The 21,773-nt window shown below is 38.1% G+C and overlaps 1 protein-coding gene and 1 pseudogene across 3 annotated transcripts in view; both read left to right on the forward strand.

Moving 5' to 3' along the window:
- Positions 1-21,773, forward strand: part of NRK (Nik related kinase) — a 165,881-nt gene that overhangs the window by 109,833 nt on the left and 34,275 nt on the right. For all 3 annotated transcript variants that reach the window (XM_074323648.1, XM_019713867.2, XM_019713865.2), the window contains exons 10-16: positions 2,370-2,448; positions 3,533-3,708; positions 5,260-5,323; positions 5,742-6,900; positions 8,423-8,530; positions 18,406-18,473; positions 20,365-20,459. In XM_074323648.1, the coding sequence (XP_074179749.1) occupies positions 2,370-2,448; positions 3,533-3,708; positions 5,260-5,323; positions 5,742-6,900; positions 8,423-8,530; positions 18,406-18,473; positions 20,365-20,459 (1,749 nt within the window). The remainder of the gene's footprint in view (positions 1-2,369; positions 2,449-3,532; positions 3,709-5,259; positions 5,324-5,741; positions 6,901-8,422; positions 8,531-18,405; positions 18,474-20,364; positions 20,460-21,773) is intronic.
- Positions 9,236-10,726, forward strand: LOC109435785 (sodium/hydrogen exchanger 9B2; annotated as a pseudogene).

The raw sequence follows: 21,773 nt of genomic DNA on the forward strand, positions 1-21,773 counted from the left end.
TCAGTGTATCACCAGTACAGGGTGAACAGTGTTAGCCAAGTTGATGGAGACTCATATGGCAGCCACCTGCGTCTGCATGCCATGAGTGGGGAGAACTCAACAAAGAAATAATGGCTTCTGCTGACCCTTCTGTCTGGGAGAAAGCTGCCCCACTAGCCCTCCTCCAGAAACCACTCAATTCATTTCCTCCCTGTATGCCCCTGGCCCTTTCCAGCTGCTCCAGTACTGGAGCTCATAGGAAGTCAGTTTGTCAGTGGGTAAGTCCACATATGGGCCCTTTAACAGGAACGCCTGGGACTGCGGCCGCCCTTGCCTCACTCAGCCACAATCTTTGCTGGTTTTCACAGCCAGAAGTTGTGGGGACTTCTCTCGTTGGCACTGGAACCCTGGGCTGGGGAGCCTGGGCGGGACTGGGACCATTCCCTCCTAAAGGGACCGTCTGCAGCCGAGATATCCCTCGCAGTTTTTTAAATGCCACATGTGGGTGTAGGATCAGCCTGTTCCACCTCTCCAATGTTCCTGCTAGTTTCTTGGTGACTTCTGTATATCCTTTGTTGTAGAACTTCAGCTAGATTTCAGGCAATTCGCAATGATGGTTGTTCTGCAGTTTAGTTGTAATTTTGAAGTGGTCATGAGAGGGTGCAAGTACAGCATTTACCTACTCCACCACCTTGACCAGAAATCCAGATACGCATTTTTAAAGGAGATTTAAATGAATTATCCTCTAATGGTGAAAATGTAGGCAGTGTTAGGAGATATGGTGTGAAAGGGGCATTTACTGGCATTCCTGAAATTAAACCCTATAGGAAACCTCTGCAATTGCTGTTTGCCATAGCTTTTGTACCCACTTTGTACTCCATTCCTTTGTGGTCTTCTCCTTTCCCTGAATGAAAACTTACCTAGTCTATGCCGTAACACTTGGCCCTTGAAGATGTTAGTTGACTGAATGGTTCTCAGATGTTAATAAGTAACAACTGCATAATATTGTGCAAACTCACTTCCAATATTTTTAAAGGACAGAATCTGATGGCTGATTGGACACAGTAAGGGTATGGATGCCGTCAAATATGATCGTGAGCTTTGCAGTTTGGGGTTCATTCTTCCCTCAATTATAAACCTGCACTTTCTATTAATTTATACCATATATTTGAAACAAAACCCTGACCTTTGGACAATTGCTTTTATATCACTATAATGAAACTACTCTGGGGAGTATTTTTCTACTGCTATGACAGGCAAGTTTGGCACTGTAACTTTTCAGGAGATATATTTTGGGAGAGGAAGGATGACTTTAAAGAGGCATTTATATCAAATTTTCTCACATGAATGACACACATGTAGTGTTAGGTGAGATTTACACTATGGCTCTCCTTTGGGAATTTTTTGCACTGCCAGTTTTCTTTAGTCAAAACACAAGAGGAAGTAATTGAAGTGAGACACATATTTAAACACTTATAGAAAGGCCCAGAACTCCCAAACCAATGAGGTAATGAATTTATATAGCACATATTGGAATAGGCTTTCCTTTGTGGGGCTGTGTTTCTGAATAAAGGAATGCAAGTCCAGTAATTTGGCACAGACTTGAAGTGCCATACAGTTAAACTCTTTATTATAATATCATTAGCTTATATTTATTAAGTGCCTACTCTGTACCAGGCACTTTTATGTGTAGGTTTCTATTTAATCCTCACAGCAAGTCTTTGAAGGAATTCTTGATATATTTCCCATTGCGTTTTTGTTTTTATGTGTTTGTTTTTTGTTTTGTTTGTTTTATTTTGTTTATGATGAAAGCGGGGCACAGACAGGTTTACATAGGTCACATAGGCAGAGCTCTGATTTGAACCCAGGTTTCTTAGCCTAGAGGATATGTCCTTAACAGTTTTACTATATCTACCTCTTTTCCTAGGAATGTCAGCTTCAAAAAGAGATTCTTCTCATCTTTTTAGAATACTAAATTATTTTTATACCTTGTTTTGCTTAGATACTAATCTGATTGACTTTTCCAGTCTATAATTACCTATTCTATTTTTACAGCTATAGATACCTACAATACAAAAACACAGAAAAGTGCTAGTCTCCACTTTTGGTTTACTTCTCTAGATATAAATAATCAATCACACATTTCAAAAATTTTATCTAGTGTAATTTATTATTGATGTGTCACAACTGGCAATAGTGAAACTTTAGGATCTTTTATAAATGGCCATTTGCATTGAGATAAGCTTTTCCTGTAACTACTTTTTTTTTTCTGTTCCTTAGTGTCTATTCAACACAGTATGTGAAAGAACACTGAGAATCCTTTGGAATGAGGAGTGTTCTCTGTGATTACACTTCTCATTCATTCTAAATTTACCTATTTTCTTTTGCAGCACTGTGTAACCTTCAGCCCTTGGAAGCCCTCTTCGTTATTTTGCGGGAATCTGCTCCCAAAGTCAAATCCAGTGGATGGTAAAGACAAATGACTTAATATCCCAAACACATTAACATGGCTTTTTTTATGTAACAAATAAGTTTTCTTTCATTTGGTCAGTCCTGTTTCAACATCCTTGTTGGGCAATATTTCCTAAATAACCAATACCTTAAGCATTGGGTTTAAATGACTAGTTTTCATTAAGTGCTAGCTAGCCGACTAGAATAAGTAATACCCTCTAGAGTACGAATATGTTATGATGACACTACTGCCCTGGCATTAATGGCATGTTCAGTTTTTCTCCAGTGGTGAGATGGACCAATGGAAATGATCTGTAACATTTTTCACTGTACCTAGGTAGGCAGTCAGTGATTGTGATAGATAAGCCAGTTATTTGACCCATTAAACTAAACATCCATAGACAGAACTGGAAAAGAGGACTTGTTCTCCCAGGGTGCTACAGGTCAACTAAGCTTGGGAATCCTTCTCAATGAAGCTTTTTGATCTAGTACTTGATGTTCTTGCTTATTCTTAGCATTTACTGCTTGCCCTGGTAGGAGTGGTGACTATGATTTGATTGCTGACATTCTTGCTTGTGATTCAATGTAACCCTTCCCACAGATTCAGTCTTTCTGGTCACATCTGTTTTCATGGGTTATTTTATAAGATTAGTTAGGTCCAATAACACCCTTTTTTGGATCATTATATCTATACCTCTGTAGTTCAAAGTGCGTTTAATCAATGTGTGACTGCTCAATGTGTCACGCAGGCCTCAATGTGTGACTGCTATGGGCTGACCAATCTAGTTTCATGGTCTACATATATCATATTTACTACTTAATTGCCATCCCATCATGTACATACTTCTGAACTCATTGAAGTCTCTACTATTATTTGGGTAAAAAAAAAAAAGCCAATTACTTATCTCCTCTGATGTTTGAATAGCATTGCTGTACAATGTATGTTGTCGAGCTGCAGGATATTCGTCAATTGAAAAGACACCTATAACTAGAGGCAACTCTCTCCAAAAACATGACTTTCAGAGTGGCATGTGGGTAGGGGTGGGCGGAGGTGGGGTAGGTCTGAGAATGCTCTTTAATTTCTTTGACTCATTTCTTTTAGGTCCCGCAAGTTCCACAATTTCATGGAAAAGTGCATGATAAAAAATTTCCTATTTCGTCCTACTTCTGCAAACATGCTTCATCACCCATTTGTTAGGAATATAAAAAATGAAGGACATGTTGTTGAGTCACTAAAGAAGCATCTTACTGGAATCATTAAAAAGAGACAGAAAAAAGGTAGAATACATGAACTTTTGGTTTGCTGGAACGAATATTCAGATAAGAATGGAATTTATTCGCTTTTTCAGGAAAAATAAATTTAAAAAAAAATAGGTTGAAAGTAAAATTCTGAAGCCCTTGATACTTAGTGTTTCCACTAATATATCACGTGCACTTAATTCATTACCCCTCACCTGATCATCTTTATGTATATAAGATTATAAATTGTTGCCAGTTACAGTGGCAAGTATTCATATTTACAAAGACCTCCAAAGCCTCAAGAAGAATTCTTTGATGTGCCAATTTTATTTAAAAAATAAACTCCTAACTAAAGAAATAAAATAAAAAGATAACAAAGTCTGTATCTTCCTGTTCTTTTTTGGCTGACATTTTAATTAACTCCAAAGAGATAAACGGATTTGTGATTAACCATTTATTGACTTTTAATTTTGAAGTCTATGCACCATACAAAGTTTGTTTTATGTATTAATCTCTAACTATAAGATATAATTAAATGAATTAATTTATACAAATAAAAGTAAGCTTCTATATATTAATGCCAAAATGACAGAATGGGTTTTCATCAAATCCAAAGGAAATTGCATAGGAGGTTGTTTCTACCTTATGCCATTCTACCTTATAGGTTGTATGGCATATTTCACATTCAATTTGGGGCACCATAGACAGGGTTGAGAGTGGTGATGGAATGGAAAAGGGGGAATCTGGAAAAGATAGCAGGCATTCTCAGATTAGCTACAGGATTGATTGCAGTGGAGCTTCTTCAATCTGTGGAACGATATGTATCCTATTTTGGAGTCAGAAGCAGCAGGAATTAGTTTATTTAGCCATGGCAGAGAATTCCTTGGATGAACATCACAAAAACCAGCCAGTTTCAAATGGGTACAGAAAGATCCTTCATCTACTTGAGAATTTGCTAATTTCCAGAGTTGCAAGTTTTCCAGAATGTTACCTACAAGAAGTCACGTTTACATGGAGATTACATGGAAGACATAAATATAGTTGCCCTAAACACTTTAATATACGGAATTCAAAAGAGTACTATTTTGTTTGTGTTTATATTACAGTACTGAACAGCTGACAGGAAAGAAGCTGAACATTTTCAGTGTGCTACCTGTAAAACCCAGAATTTAGATTTTTTTACCTTCTCATTGAAAGGACCAAAGATAGGTGTGGGCCCAAGCCATAAAATCTTTACATCTAGAGCACACACCTATAAGCTGTGCTCACCAACCATCTTGAGTTTCTCTTGTCCCTTTCTCCCTTTGCCTTTCTCAATTCTTTCTATTTAGAATTGTAGCAATCAGATCGCTAAATTTTCTTTCCTATGCTCAGAGAAGTTAGTCTGTATTAAATAGCTGCACTGAGCTGCAAAAATGGACCTAGGAACTAGGATATTGTCTACGGTACCAACCACGTATTATATGAAAGGTTACTTCTTGTCTGTGTAAATTCACCCAACATCCTGTGCAATAAAGGTTGGAAATTGGATAAGCCGGATTAAATTAATATATGCTGATGGTTACGCATTATTTTTTCTTTCATATAAAGGAATGCCTCTGATGTTTGAAAGAGAAGAAGCTATTAAGGAGCAGTACACCATGAGAAGATTCAGGTGCGTTAGACAAATTACAAATAGAGTTTGATGTTAGCAATTCCTGTAAGACAGTCAATTTCCACACTGTTGCACTGGACTCAGAAAAACTTAATCCTTTCTCATCAACAAATAACAGCTCTCTACTTTCAAAAGATAGTTGAGTGGAAATGTTGAGGGAAACATTTTTATTACTATTAAAAGATTCCTTAATTTCTGGCAATTGAATGATCAAGTCGATTATTAGACCATTAGTAGTGAATATATTAGTAATGCAAATAAGATTTTAGACATTATAGGAATATTTCAAGAAAGATTTACTGAAAATATCTTCATAGCAGAAAATACCCATTTTTTAAAATAAAAGCATTTCCCCTGAAAGGCTTCACTCCACTGACAATTCTAACTGTATGGCAACCATCTGTATCTTTATTTCTAGAGGACCTTCTTGTACTCATGAGCTTCTGAGACTGCCAACTAGCAGTAGATGTCGACCACTTAGAGTCCTACATGGAGAACCCTCTCAGCCAAGGTGGTTACCTGATCGAGAAGAGCCACAGATCCAGGCACTTCAGCATCTACAGGGAGCAGCCAGGGTGTTCATGCCACTACAGGCTCAGGACAACGCACCTAGGTGTCTAAAAGGGCAAACCCAGGCATCTCAGCGATTACAAGGGGCAGCTCGGGTGTTCATGCCACTACAGGCTCAGGTTAAGGCTAAGACGTCTAGGCCCCTACAGATGACGATTAAGGCACCTCCACGACTACGGAGGGCAGCCTGGATGCTCATGCCACTACAGGCTCAGGTTAAGGCACTGAGGCCTCTACAGCTACAGGCCCAGGTACCCAAAAAGCAGCAGGCTCAGGCCCAGGCATCAGAAGAGCCTCAGGATCTGGACCAGGTACCAGAGGAATTTCAGGGGCAAGATCAGGTACCTGAACAACAAAGGCAAGGCCAGGCCCCTGAACAACAGCAGTGGCAGAACCAGGTACCTGAACAGCATCTGGAGCAGAACCCAGTACCTGAACAGCCAGACATACAGGAACAGGCTGTTGAGCCCACACAGGCAGAGACTGAGGCAGAGGAACCTGAGTCATTACGAGTACATGCGCAGGTGTTCCTGCCCCTACTGTCACAGAACCACCATGTGCTGTTGCCACTACATTTAGATACTCAGGTACTCATTCCAGTAGAGGGGCAAACCAAAGGGTCACCCCAGGCACAGGCCTGCGCACTAGAGCCCCCACAGGCAGTTGACTCAGTTCAAGCACTGATAGAGGGGCTATCAAGAGACTTACTTCGAGCACCAAACTCACATAACTCAAAGCCACTTGGTCCACTGCAAACCCTGATGGAAAACCTGTCATCAAACATGTTTTACTCTCAACCAGAACAAGCTCAGAAGAAAAAATCAAAGGTTTGTAGTCTAAGGCAGGCACTGGCAAAAAGACTATCACCGAAGAGGTTTCGGGCAAAGTTATCACGGAGACCTGAAGAGTTTGAGCTCTCAGATTTAGAAGCCCACAGGCGAAGACGCCAACACAGATGGGAGGATATCTTTAATCAACATGAGGAAGACTTGAAACAAGTTGCAAATGTAAGAGATTCTGATATTTTCACTGAATCAAATTCGTAGAGAAAATGTGCTAGTTCATACTTACGTTTTCCCTCTGTAAAACCAAATGAAATAAATGTTCCTTGCGTCCCAGAGAAAATTAACTAAATAATTTGTGCTTCAGGGAAATTATCCTGAAATTTCCAGATAATTGTGACTAAGTTTGAGAAAGAAAATTTTGCTTGAATGATACAGTAGTTGCTTAATATCTCTGTGGAAATACACCTTTAATTATTAGTTTTCTACCTATTATTTCCTTAATGAATAAAGGGACACCATGTGCATATTTAAAATAACTATTTGGATCTTTAAAAATTACTTTCAAAGTTCAAAATTTCCGATGTAACTTATTAAAAGTAAAGACAGAAACAAACTTGGTTTCATTCCTCTAACCTCTAAGTCTTTTAGTGTATGTCTATTGATCCAATTGAACAAATGCTATTTCCCTGACATATCTTGTATGAGAAAATGTAAAGGCATCAAGAGAAGAAAGGCTTAAAATGGGAAGTGTATGTCTTGTCCCCTAAAATGTGGGATATAGGGAAAGAAAGAGACCAGATAGAAAAGGGGCGGTATGGGTCTAGAATGGTGATATTTGCCTGTAATTAGGGCATTTAAAATGCTAATGACTATTCTCAATGGGCTCTAGTAACAACTAGATCTAATGGGTTTTGCATTTGTGAAAAAGACCTTTATGCATCCCTTCAAAACTCATAGTATTAGTAGCATGCACATACTTATTGTCATTTAATGTTTTAAATATATTGTATATGTGAAAAGCCACTCTGAAATCGAAGAAAAAATCAATAAATAACAGTCACTAATCTCCAGATCTAATAGTTACTAATAATGACCACAGGATCTTATACAAGCATTCCTATCTTTATGTGCCACTTTTAAAGGAAAAGTAAGTTACTGATACTATAGTAAAAGTCATAGGTCTTTTGAAATACCTGAAAATGTATTAGAGTTTAGAGACATATATGAGTGCTTCAACTCACCAGAGACAAAGAAAACATGTTTTCATTACTCTCTTGGAGTAGAAGAAAAATACTGATTGGCTTAAATGGGAAAACAAACTTTTGTAAGCTCCCAGGGCTCAATTATGGAGAAATACTTGCACCACTGTATTACAGATCTTCCATTGCACAAGAGGACCAAACTTTGTAGTTACAACTGCATAGTAAATGTGCAGTTTGGGGTTACGAGTTAAGCTTCAAACCAGAGATTCTTAACCTGGGTCTAATAGATGAGTTGCAAGTGGTCAATGATCCCCCTGAAAATATATGTGGACAAGTGTGTCTGTATAAAGTTTTCTATGGAGAATCTGTAGCATTCCTCAAATTCTAAAAGAGATTCAGAACCAAAAACTATTAAAAACTACTGCTTTAATTCAATTTTAATATTTGAAAGTTATTCCTTCATATACCACGATTATGGAGTTGCTCCCATAATTTGCATTTTAACAACAATTGAAATATTTATTTTCCTTTTCTTTCAAAAGGACAAAGAAGATGAATCGTCAGACAATGATGAAGTATTTCATTCAATTCAGGCTGAAGTCCAAATAGAACCGTTGCAGCCATACTTCCCAAATCCTAAAGGAAATGAGGTACGTTTTTCAGTATGTGTTGCTGTGACATTAATAAGTGCCTAAAACAGTGGTTCTTAAACTTTTTGGTCTCAGGATCTCTTTATATTCAACTGCACATACCTTTTTCATTGATTGTCTCTGTTCTATGATGTAATTTATGACAGGATCTGGTTCATCTAATCTGTGATTTACGAAATAATCAAGTCAGTGCTGGTATCGACGTTGGCTTTTGTACTCATGTCTAAATTAATAGCTGTTTGGCACATGATACTAGTGAGGCTCAAGTTACAGTTTCAGTCCTGTGTGGACAAAGCAGTATCATCATAGACAGCATTTTAACATCTAGCCATCTAAAAGTTACTTGGTCACTAAAGATAACTAGGTGGATGGCTGAAGAACTCAAACATTCTTGCCTGGGGGCCGGCGCCGTCTGACCCCAAACCCCACGGAGGGCGTGAGAGGGATCCAGCCCGCGCTCACCCCGGGTGGGTTCCAGCGTCGCGGGCCGGCTCTCCCTCTGCTGGGCCGCCCAGCGCGCGGGCGGAGAAGACGGGGCCGCAGATACCCGCAGCACGCCCAGCGGCCCCGAGAACTGCAATAATCGCAGCCAGGGGTTCCGCCTGTAGTGATGCGCTCCCCGGAAGCCCAGGGCGCCAGATCTAGAGGAGCCTGCTCCGCAGACCTTTTAACCCATCTTTTAGTCGTTGGGCAGAGCCGAGTGCCTGCGCCGGAGATCACGAGCCATCATAATTATAAATCATGGGGAATCAAGATAAAACAATTGACGGTGAAGAATTGGAACCATCAGCAGGAGTGAATCACACAGCTTCTACATATCAAGAAACACAGTTACCATCGTTGTTCTTCTGTGGGCTGTAGTTTGGTCAATTACCGGCAGTGAATGTCTTCCTGGAGGAAACCTATTTGGAATTATAATCCTTTTCTATTGTGCCATCATTGGAGGTAAACTTTTAGGGCTCATTAAGTTACCTACATTGCCTCCACTGCCTCCTCTTCTTGGCATGCTCCTTGCTGGGTTTCTCCTCAGAAATATCCCCATCGTAAGTGATAATGTACAGATCAGGCACAAGTGGTCCGACTCTTTGAGAAGCATAGCCCTGTCTGTCATATTGGTTCGTGCTGGCCTTGGGCTTGATTCAAAGGCTCTGAAGAAACTGAAGGGTGTTTGTGGACGGTTATCCGTGGGTCCTTGTCTTGTGGAGGCTTGTACATCTGCTCTTCTTGCCCACTTCCTAATGGGTTTACCGTGGCAGTGGGCATTTATACTGGGTTTTGTCTTAGGTGCTGTCTCTCCAGCTGTTGTGGTGCCTTCCATGCTCCTTTTGCAGGGAGGAGGCTATGGTGTTGAAAAAGGTGTCCCGACCTTACTCATGGCTGCTGGCAGCTTTGATGACATTCTGGCCATCACTGGCTTCAACACATGATTGGGCATGGCCTTTTCCACAGGCTCCACAGTTTTTAATGTCCTCAGAGGAGTTTTGGAGGTGGTAACCGGTGTGGCAACTGGATCTCTTCTTGGAGTTTTTATTCAGTACTTTCCAAGCAGTGACCAGGACAAACTTGTGTGGAAGAGAGCATTCCTTGTTTTGGGGCTCTCTGTGCTAGCGGTGTTCAGCAGTGTGTATTTTGGTTTCCCTGGGTCAGGAGGACTGTGTACATTGGTCATGGCTTTCTTTGCAGGCCTGGGATGGAGCAGCAAAAAGACAGAGGTTGAAAAAATTATTTCAGTTGCCTGGGACATCTTTCAGCCTCTTCTTTTTGGACTGATTGTAGCAGAGGTATCTATTGCATCTCTCAGACCAGAAACTGTAGGCCTTAGTGTTGCCACCCTGGGCATTGCAGTATTGATACGAATTTTGACTACATTTCTGATGGTGTGTTTTGCTGGTTTTAACATAAAGGAAAATATATTTATTTCTTTTGCATGGCTTCCAAAGGCCACAGTGCAGGCTGCAATAGGATCTGTGGCTTTGGACAGAGCAAGATCTCATGGAGAGAAACAGTTAGAAGAATATGGAATGGATGTGTTGACAGTAGCATTTTTGGCCATTCTCATCACAGCCCCCATTGGAAGTCTCCTGATTGGTTTGCTGGGCCCCAGGCTTCTCCAGAAAGCTGAACATCAAAATAAAGATGAAGAAGTTCAAGGAGAGTCTTCTGTACAAGTTTAGAGTGAACTCTCAATTGTTGAGGATGCCAAAGCAGTCGCTCAGAGGTTGTAGCACAGGCTGGTGCTTACTTAGCATGTTCAGCATAAAAACTGTCAGCACAGGGCCAGCCCGGTGGCTCAGGCGGTTAGAGCTCCATGCTCCTAACTCCAAAGGCTGCCAGTTCGATTCCCACATGGGCCAGTGGGCTCTCAACCACAAGGTTGCCAGTTCAATTCCTCGAGTCCCGCAAGGGATGGTGGGCAGCGCCCCCTGCAACTATGATTGAACATGGCACCTTGAGCTGAGCTGCCGCTGAGCTCCCAATTGGTTGGAGTGTGTCCTCTCAACCACAAGGTTGCCGGTTCGACTCCTGCAAGGGATGGTGGGCTGTGCCCCCTGCAACTAGAAAATGGCAACTGGACCTGGAGCTGAGCTGTGCCCTCCACAACTAAGACTGAAAGAACAACAACTTGAAGCTGAACAGCACCCTCCACACCCTCCCCCCCAAAAAAAAAAAAAAAAAAAAAACTGTCAGCACAGCGGATGTTACAGTGACTATTGAGGCCTTGGCCTGGTGTTATTTCTCCAAACCTGTGTGTTTTCACTGATGAAATGTGAATCTGGATTTAGTTTTTTTCTTAAAACAACAACAAAAAAACCTTTTAAGGTCATTAAATGTGAATACAATTAGAACACATTGCATGTTAATAGCATACTTATCCACTTATTAAATATTGATGTAAATAACAAAAAAAAACATTCTTGCCTGGATTTCTGGTCAAGATGGCAGAGTAAGTAAATGCTGTGCATGCACACTCTCACGACTACATCAAAAAAACAACTAATCTACAAAACAGCCATCATTGAGAATTGCCTGAAATCTAGCTGAACCCAAAGCACTATAACTAAGGAGATACAGATGAAGCCACCTCGAGACTGGTACTAGGGACGGAGACATGGTACACACTGGTCCCACACTCATGTGTGATAATTAAAAATTGGGAGGGATATCTCAGCTGTGGAGATAAACAGCAGAGAAGTAAGGGGGTCCAAGCCCCACACCAGGCTCCCAAGCCCAGGGTTCCAGTGCCTGGGAGAGAAGCCTCATAATTTCTGGCTATGAAAACCAGCAGATGTGGTAGCTGAGTAAGACAAGTGTGAATGAAGGACTAGGTGCTTCTCTTAAATGGCCCATCCATGGAATTACTCGCTGACAGACTCACTCACTCTCAGCACCATCACTGGGGCAGCAGCTTGAAAAAGGCCAGGGATGTACAGAGAGTAACATATGTCTGGCTTCAGGGTGAGGGCTCAAGTGTCAGCTTTCCCCCAGACAGACAGTCTGGCAGAATCTATTGTTTCTTTGTTGAGCCCTTTCCTCACCTGGCATGCAGAAGCAGGCAGTCACCATATCTGAGTCTTCATCAGCCTAGCTAACACCATTTATTTGCCCCATCCTGGTGATTCTGAGACCCTGCAACATCCAACTGTCTGGCACACCGAAGCTGCTTCCAGTGGCTTTTCCAAACAAATGGCCTTTCTTGACTCATGCTACAGACTGTCCTAAATTCTCTCAAACGTTCACAAACCCAAACAAGCAGCATTTGGCTTCAGCATGTCCTATACTTCTGGCTGAGTAGCCCTAAGCCTGACAATAGCTACAGCCAGCCTTGATTCACAGTTTGGCCTCTCGAGGCACCTCCAAGTACAGTGCAGATGGCGGCCATCTGAAGATTGCTTTGTGGCTTATTCCAGGTGACCCTGGGCAGGGCACAGGCTGTGGCTGAACTGGGCTTGTGATAGGGCCTCTCTCAGGAGGCCCCAGGGCTGACATGTCCAATGGCCAGCTTTAGAACCAGCCAAGCATCACCTGACTTCCTCCAAGGATGGCACACCAAAACAGGACACTGGACAGGCACCAGAGCTGTGCTAAAGTGAATCCTGTGCTGTAGGGTCAGCCCCTGCACAACAGCTACTCCACTGTAGTCACAGCCAGTCCTCACAACCAATCAACCTGACGGTCAGTCCCTCCCACTGACATGCAAACAGCAACCCCATGGGCACACACAACCCACCCAAAGGATACATCTGGAACTCCTGACTGTGGTGATCAGGGAGATTGTGCCACTGGGCCCCACAGGACACCTACTACATAAGGCCACTCTACTAAGACTGGGAGACGTAGAAGCCCTACCTAATACATAGAAACAAACACAGGGAGTCAGCCAAAATGGAAAGACAAAGAAAGATGTCCCAAATAAAAGAACAAAGCAAAGCTCCAGAAAAAGTACTAAACAAAATGGAGACAAGCAATCTATCAGATGCAGAGTTCAAAACACTGATTCTAAGTGTGCTCAGTGATCTCAGGGAGAATTTCAACAAAGAGACAGGAAACATAAAAATGGAGATAGAAAACATAAAAAAGAACCAGTCAGAAATAAAGATAGTATTGTAAAAGTTATATAAGATGTCAGAGGGGTAGTAGTTTGGAGGAGGGGAGTTATCACTTTATGAGGGATAAAAAAGTCTATTATGTTGCTTAGTACACCTGAAACTAATAAAAAACAGTCAGAAACAAAGAATATAATAACTGAAATGAAGAATACATTAGAAGGAATCAACAGTAGATTAGATGAAGCAGAGGATGGAATCAGAGATGTAGAAGATAAGGTAACAGAAAACACCCAATCAGAAAAGCAAAAAGAAAAAGAATCCAAACAAATGAGGACAGTTTAAGGGGCCTCTGGGACAAGTGTACCAACATTCCCATCCTTAGTGTATCAGAAGGAAAAGAGAGAAAAAGGAATTAAAATGGAGATAGAAAACATGAAAAAGAACCAGTCAGAAATAATGATAGTCAATGGTATTGTTAAAGTTATATAAGCTATATTTGAAGAAATAATGAGGGAAAACTTTCCTAACCTGACAAAACAAATGGATATTCAAGCCCAGAAAGTGCAGAGTCCCAAACACAATAAACCCAAAAAGCTCACACCAACACGCATCATAATTAAAATGCCAAAGATTAAATACAAAGAGAGAATCTTAAAAGCAGCTGGAGAAAAGCAGTTAGTTACCTACAGTGCAGCTCCCATAAGACTGTCAGCTGATTTCTCAACAGAAACATGCAGGTCACAAGAGAGTGGCAGGAAACATTCAATGTGATGAAAAACAAGGACCTACAACCAACAGTACTCTGCCCAGCAAAGCTATCATTTAGAAACAAAGGACAGATAAAGAGCTCCCCAGATAATAAAAGCTAAAGCATTCATCACCACCAAACCACTATTACAAGGAATCTTAGAGGGACTTATTTAAGACAAAAAAAAAGATAAAAATATGAATAATAAAATGGCATTAACTACATATCTATCAACAATAATTTTAAATGTAAATTGATTAAATGCTCTCATCAAAAATCATAGGGTGGCTGAACGAATTAAAAAACAAGACCCATACATATGCTGCCTACAAGAGACTTGCTTCAGATTGAAAGACACACAGACTGAAAGTAAACAGATGGAAAAAGATATTTCTTTAAAATGGAAATGGAAAAAAAGCTGATTTGCAATACTTATACCATACAAAATAGACATTAAAACAAAGGTTGTAATAAAACCAAGACAGGACCCAATATTTCCACTTCTGGGTAAAGTGGTATTTCTATGGGATATGTACATCCATATTTTCATTGCAGCATTATTTACAATAACAACAATATGAAGGCAACCTGGGTGTCCATCAATGGATGAATGGATCAAGAACAGGTGGTACATATATACAGTGGAATATTACTCAGCCATAATAAGTGAATGAAATCTTGCCATCTGCAACAACATGGATGGACCTAGAGGGCATTGTGCTCAGTGTAGTAAGTCAGACAGAGGAAGACAAATGTCATCATTTCTCTCATAAGTGGAATCTAAAAAACAAAATGAACAAACTAAATAGAAATAAACTCAGATACAGAGAACATTTTGATACTTGCAAGATAGGAAGGGGATTGGAGTGGGTGAAAAAGGGGAAGGGATTAATAAGTACAAATTGGTTGTTACCCAGTAGTCATGGAGATGTAGGGTATAGCATAAGGAATACAGTCAACAATATCGTAATAACTATTGTATGGTGTTAGATGGATACTAGTTTTATCAGGGTGATAGATGGGAGGTGGTTTGGGGGGCAGGGTGAAAAAGGTGAAGGAATTAAGAAATACAAATTGGTAGTTACAAAATAGTCATGGGGATGTAATGTAAACTATAGGCAATAAAGTCAATTATATGGTAATAATTATGTGTAGTGCAAGGTGGGTACTAGACTAGTCAGGGGGATCATTTCTTAAATTACATAGATATCTAACCACTATACTGTACACCTGAAATTAATATAAAATAATATTGAATGTCAACTGTAACTGAAAAAATAAAAATGGAAGGGAAAGGTGAAGGGAATAAGGGGTCCAGGTATTTCCAGGTATAAAACAAATACATCATGGAGATGTAATGTACAACATTGATAATATAGTCAATAATATTGTGATAGTATAGTATGATGTCAGATGGTTGCTGGACTTATCATGGTGATCACTTCTTTAGGTACATAAATGTTAAATAATATATAAATGTAATATCGTATTGTATGTTAGCTATATTTTATTAAAAATTTCAAAAAAATAGTTCTTGTCTTACTGATAGTGGGTCAGGAATCTCATTATTGTTCTTAGTCAGCACAAGGGCCCCAGATCGCTATATCGCTTACTTCAAAATGCTTCATAGTAGTCTTCTATGATGTCTTTCATGGACAATTATCCTTTTTAAATGCGTATATTTTTTGTGATACTAACAGTTTTCTGAAGAGAATAATAGAATATTGTTTTGTAAGTAGTAACCACTGGCAGAAGAAACATAAGCTGGATTGTATTACTTAGTTACAATTGGTAATATTTCTCCCTTATTAAATGATGATTTTACTCTTACTCTCAAATAATAGTTATTACGGTAAGCATGGCACCTTAAGTAGGAAATATAATGAGCTGTGTTTGATTGGTTTGGAATACATCATTTGCCTTAGCATATGCTGTTCATACTAGTTATTTTCTTCTCCCCATTTTCAGACCAAATACAAAAAATTCATATTAGATATTATCCTTTCTTATTTTGGGCATTCATCTATCCCAAGCAGTTTTAGCCTCTGGTTTACTACTGCCAATAAACTTTCTGAGGTCATCTTCATAAACCAAGAGGCCTAGACTGGGTCAATATGATGCCAGCTATCTGAATCGAAAGTGGAAAAAGTCAGTAAGATGATTATCCTGCATACTGCCAAACATCTGGTTATATTTGGAAATACTCATTAGCAAATCATGTGAATGATTGACAACATTTTTCATTTTTTACCTGTCTGTTGGAGTGTAAAGACAATCTTGGTAAGTCACTACATAGAAAAATAAATAGTAAGGTTAGTATAGTTTCTAGAAACTATGGAGTAACATTATCAGCATGAAAATCCCAGATTTTTAAAAAACTGTCACACGTTGAATTTTCTTTTCTAAAGAATCTAGTCTCACTGCCTTGTTGAAAATCAGAATGACCTATTTTTTTGGATAGCTAAAAACTATTTTGAACAGTAACCTAGTGATATAAAACTAAATGAGGTAAGGCAACACTCCATGGTCCTATCTACTAACATCAGAAAATAAATGTGCCCCACTGAAGGAAGTTTACCTATTGTATGGGCTCTTTTTCAAGTGTTTTCCTGTATTACATGAATGAATAATTAATAAAATTCAAATTAATTCATTTAAAATTGAAAAAATATTGGAACACTGTGACATTACTGTCAAATTGTAAAGTGAAAAAACACTTTCTTAAAGATGGGACATTTTTTACTCTTGAGGGATTTTAATAATGTGTATATGTATGTATTACACCTTTTGAAAATCTAGAGTTAGCTAGAAAGGGTAAGTGAAAGAGAAGTTTGAAGTTAAATTCTGAGTGAGACGTTTGGACTTGATATAAAAAAGAATATGAAAACATAAAAAGAACATTAAATTAGCAGTTGGGAGCCCTACATTCTCATTTATAGATATTCTTTGACTTGATGTAAAATTCTTTAGAAAGTCATTTTCCCTCTCTGGGTTACAGATTCCTCAATAAAATTAGAGTGTTTGGTTATATGTTCTCCAGAATCTGTTATTATATTAAAATTCAAGGATATCATTAGAAGTTATGGTTAAGCAGTTCTAATGTTATAAGTAATTATGAAAACATGATCTATGAGGTATGACAATTAAGTTTGCGAACTTTCCACCATGCACTTATATTGGCAGCACTGTGCACACAGCCCTGTAAGGTTTCATAACCTTGGTATATCAGTGTCTCATAGCTGTGTTCGTGTCAACGTGTGGTGGTGTCTTGCTGAGTGGCATTCATTATTGTTGTTGTGTGTTTTTGTGTGCCATTGTAAGAATATCTGAGCTTGAATTAGAGCAATGAACAAACATTAAATTTCTTGTTAAACTTGGCAAGAGTGGAAGTGAAATCAGGGACACGTTAGTCCAAGTTTATGGGGATAATGCCATGAAGAAAACGGCAGTGTACAGATGGATTAAAAATTTTTCTGAAGGGAGAGAATGCGTCACTGATGAAGAGAGGTCAGGGCGACCAGAAACGAGCAGAACTGATGAAAACATTGCAGAAATTCATCGAATCGAGCACCAAAATCATCGGCTGACTGTGAGAAGCATAGCAAAACAAGTAAACATTGATAGAGCATCAGTTAGGAAAATCTTAACTAAAAATCTTGGCAGGAGAAAGGTGTGCGCAAAAATGGTCCCAAAGGAGCTCACCTATGCACAAAAGTAAAGGAGAGTCGAAGTTTCCCAAGACCTTTTGGAGAGACAAGACGATGTTTTGGGCCATGTTATCACTGGTGATGAAACATGGGTGTGTCAATATGACCGTGAAACAAAGCGTCAAAGTGCACAATGGAAGTCAGCCAATTCTCCATGACCAAAAAAGTTCCATCAGTCCAAATCAAGAGTCAAAACAATGTTGCTAACCTTTTTTGATATCTGAGGGATTATTCATTATGAATTTGTACCAACTGGACAAACAGTTAAGCAGGCTTGCTATTTGGAAGTGCTGAAAAGGCTGCGTGAAAAAGTTAGACGAAAATGACCTGAACTTTTCACCAACAATTCATGGCTCTTGCATTACAACAATGCACCAGCTCACACAGCAATGTTTGTGAGGGACTTTTTAGCCAGTAAACAATTAACTGTATTGGAACACACTCCCTACTCACCTGATCTGGCCCTTAATGACTTCCTTCTTTACCCGAAGATAGAGGATTATTGAAGGAAGACATTTTGATGACATTCAGGACATCAAGGGTAATAGGACAACAGCTCTGATGGCCATTCCAGAAAGAGAGTTCCAAAATTGCTTTGAAGGGTGGACTAGGCTCTGGCATCGGTGCATAGCTTCCCAAGGGGAGTACTTCAAAGGTGACCATAATGATATTCAGCAATGAGGTATGTAGCACTTTTTCTAGGATGACTTCTCGAACTTAATTGTCGGACCTCGTATTTATAAAAATCAGATTTTATAAGTTGTGTTATTGAGAAAATATCTCTATCTGAAGAAAGGCATTTTACCATATATTAATAACTCAAAATGATTTATGATGGAGAATTCTATAGAAGTATCACATTGTGTCTTTGAGGTCCAAGAAAGATCTACTTCTGTGTCTTACAACCAGGATCGTACACACCACGTCAAGTTCTCTTCAAGGTATTTCTTTAATTTTTATATTCAAATTACTCATAGTTTACTATCACATGGAAAATTAAAGCTTATTTATTTGACACTAAATTCTGTGTAATATTGTCACCAATGGCCCATATTTAAAACCTTAATTGCAACAATCCATTATTAACTAGATCTTTCACATTCGAACATGTGCAATCTTAGTGTCATTTAGTTTGATGATTAGATGGTAAAATCCACAATTTAATGAAAGAAACAATGAATTCTTTAACAGCTTTCAAATAGTAATTTACAATAAAAAGATGTGTGATTTCATGTGTATCATGTACTTCACCTACACATTTTATCATGCAATACATGATAAAACACACACAAAAATAATCCCTAACCTCAGAAGCTAATGCCACAGAATGTGCAAGACTGATATCACCTATAGGGAAAATCAAACCTAAATCTAAATATTACATCAGTGATAGTTTATACCAGTCATTTTATATTTATCTCTGTAATATTGGTGATCTTCAGTAATTTTCAGAGATTATGGTTCATATTTTCGATGTTGAATGCAATGTGTTATATTTAAAAGCTAGAATTTTATGTAGATTTTCCTTGAAAATCATACTCCCAGCCCCAATTAATAATGAATAGAACGTAGGCTATATTCATTCACAGTTATTTAGTGAATATTTATTGAGTAATTACTATATTCAAGATACTGGGCTGTATGGCCAACTGGCTTAGAGTTGTTAGTATGTAGTATACATATTCTTACTGTGATATATTTTAAAAGTACATATGTTTATGTCCTTAGATTTAAATGGTGTTTAGAAATTTTGGAAAATTTGAAAACAAGATTGGAAACTTCCTCTTTCCCTGAATTCAATGAATGAGTTGTCATGGTCATTCTGACCACAAAGGGATGATACCAGTTTAGTTTTGTGTATCTGTTTTTGGTATCATGGGGTATGACTTCAATAAAACCCAATATATAAAAAATGATATTGCTATTAAATAGGAATTAGTTGACCATGTCACCAAAGGATTTTTGAATTTATGACTAGCAAATATGTTAACTTTAAATATGGTTAAATTTACAAAATTAATTTAAATGCAACTTGAGTCTTTCCCTGAAATTTTGTGTCGTAGTAAAGACTCTTGTCTGTTCTAAGCCTAAGTCAATAACCACCATCCTTCCTACACAGAAATTCTAAAGCAACTATAAAATTTAGCAGCACTGATAAAAAAAAAAAAAATCTAAATAGTCCCTGAATTTGAATAGTAAAAACTAAAGTGTTCTATCTATCTGTTCATCCAAGTATCTATATCAGGAATAGAAAAAGAAACATGGCTTCCAAGCATTTGAAATCAGGATAATAGTAGTGGAATATCTCACATAACAATTACTTAACTTTTTTATCATGTAGAAATCCTCACATCGCTATAAAATTATGTTTACTGCTGTGTTATCCAGGTAATAATAATGTCTGAATATTAGATTAAAGAAAGTTTATAAGAATTTTTAGAAATAAATAAGATATGTGAAAGAAACTTATACCATGTTTCCCCGAAAATAAGACCAGGTCTTATATTAATTTTTGCTCCAAAAGATGCATTAGGGCTTATGTTCAGGGGCTGTCATCCTGAAAAATCATGTTAGGGCTTATTTTGCAGTTAGGTCTTATTTTCAGGGAAACACGGTACTATATGGAAATATATTTTCATATTTTGGAAATTGTTTCTTTGTTCTAGATAAAATAGCAGCTATGGGGAAAATGGAAATTGGAAAATATTACTTAAGTTCTACTTTTTTTTCAGTTTGATATATACCTATATACTTAAAACTTTTTGTTGGCCTTGATGTTGAGTTGTCCATGAATGTTAGGACATGACACATTCTTTTCTGTCTTTTCATTAGTGTTCCTCAGCGGTCTCATTTGGAACAAGCTCAGAAGCCTACTGACCCCAGACAAAGGAGTTCGCAAAATCCTCAGAATTGTTCAGCAACATCAGGTGATTAAAAGCACAAATAGTCAAAACGTGGAGTTAATGTTTCACAATTTATATTAGAAGTCAAGAAAAAATTTCAACAAGGAATTATTCAAAAGTGTCAGGGAGGCCAAGTAAGATTAAAACCAGGAGGCCACTGGATTTGGCAATTCAGTGGTCATTGGTGACCTATGAGAAATGGAAAATAATTTTTCTGAAGTTTCTTCTTTTAGTTGAATAGTAGCTAGGAATGTGTCTAGGGAGGTGGGGATGTGTGTCAACTTTAGATTCCATAATGTGTGAAAAATATGGGGAAGGAACGGGGGAGAAGCTGCTCCAATGGGCTAAAATTTATAGGCTGTGTTTAGAATGTTGAAATTTTAGATGAAGTACTTGTAAGCATGTGTTTTATTTATCAGTTTGTTATTTAACCTCCTGAAATAAAAGATATACAGTATCTCACAAACATTTCTAAATGTTGCAAATTGATGTTTTTACTCAAAATACATGAAAAATTAATAAAATCGTAGAAAATAGCTTAACTAATTGTGATATTAATTTCAAACAAATTTTTTACTTTGTGACATATTTGAGAGAGTTTAAATTATAGATTTGTGAAATATTGGATAAACAAAACCAAAAGTTGTGCATTGGATCATAAAATCTGATGTTATCTACTTTTAAACAATTCAAGTATGTTAAGCAAGAATAAAATAGCAAAGTCCCCAAGTCTCTGTAAAAATGTAGCATACAGATTTAATTAAAATGATAGTGATAAAATATATAGGTGTACTATATATAAACTAATTAACAATTAGTTAGTAAACAATTAGTACAGTGTTAATTAATAATTAATAGTAATTTTATTTAAGTGTTAATAAAAAAGGATGTATAGGTGTAAAATCACATATTTACAGACCTGAAGTTAAAAGCCCCATTCTTCTTAGGAGACTTAGATAATGGCAAAATTCTTTTAAATAGTAGTGTCCCCTCCTGCAGAAATATTATCTTGTGAGAAATAAGGTAAGCCTGTGTGAAGAATCGCTTTAAGAATTTTACCCAAGGCAATTTCTCTGATACTGGGCAAACAACTAAAAATTTAAGGTTTGTTCACATTGCTTTTTTTTTTTAATAAGCAAATTCTGGATTAGGCCCCAAAGCAGTCATGAACAGCAGTGAGAGGGAGCATGGGATGGATAGCATCTGTGTAGATATTAGCTAAAGATCTTTGCAGTTCTAAAATTCTATTATTTGTTATGTGTGCTACATAGAGCATTTGAAGTTTCCCATGAGATTGCATACTTCATCATGCAGGAAATCAGAGCACCTTACCATAAA

Source organism: Rhinolophus sinicus, chromosome X (assembly GCF_036562045.2).
Source record: "Rhinolophus sinicus isolate RSC01 chromosome X, ASM3656204v1, whole genome shotgun sequence".
NCBI lineage: Eukaryota > Metazoa > Chordata > Mammalia > Chiroptera > Rhinolophidae > Rhinolophus > Rhinolophus sinicus.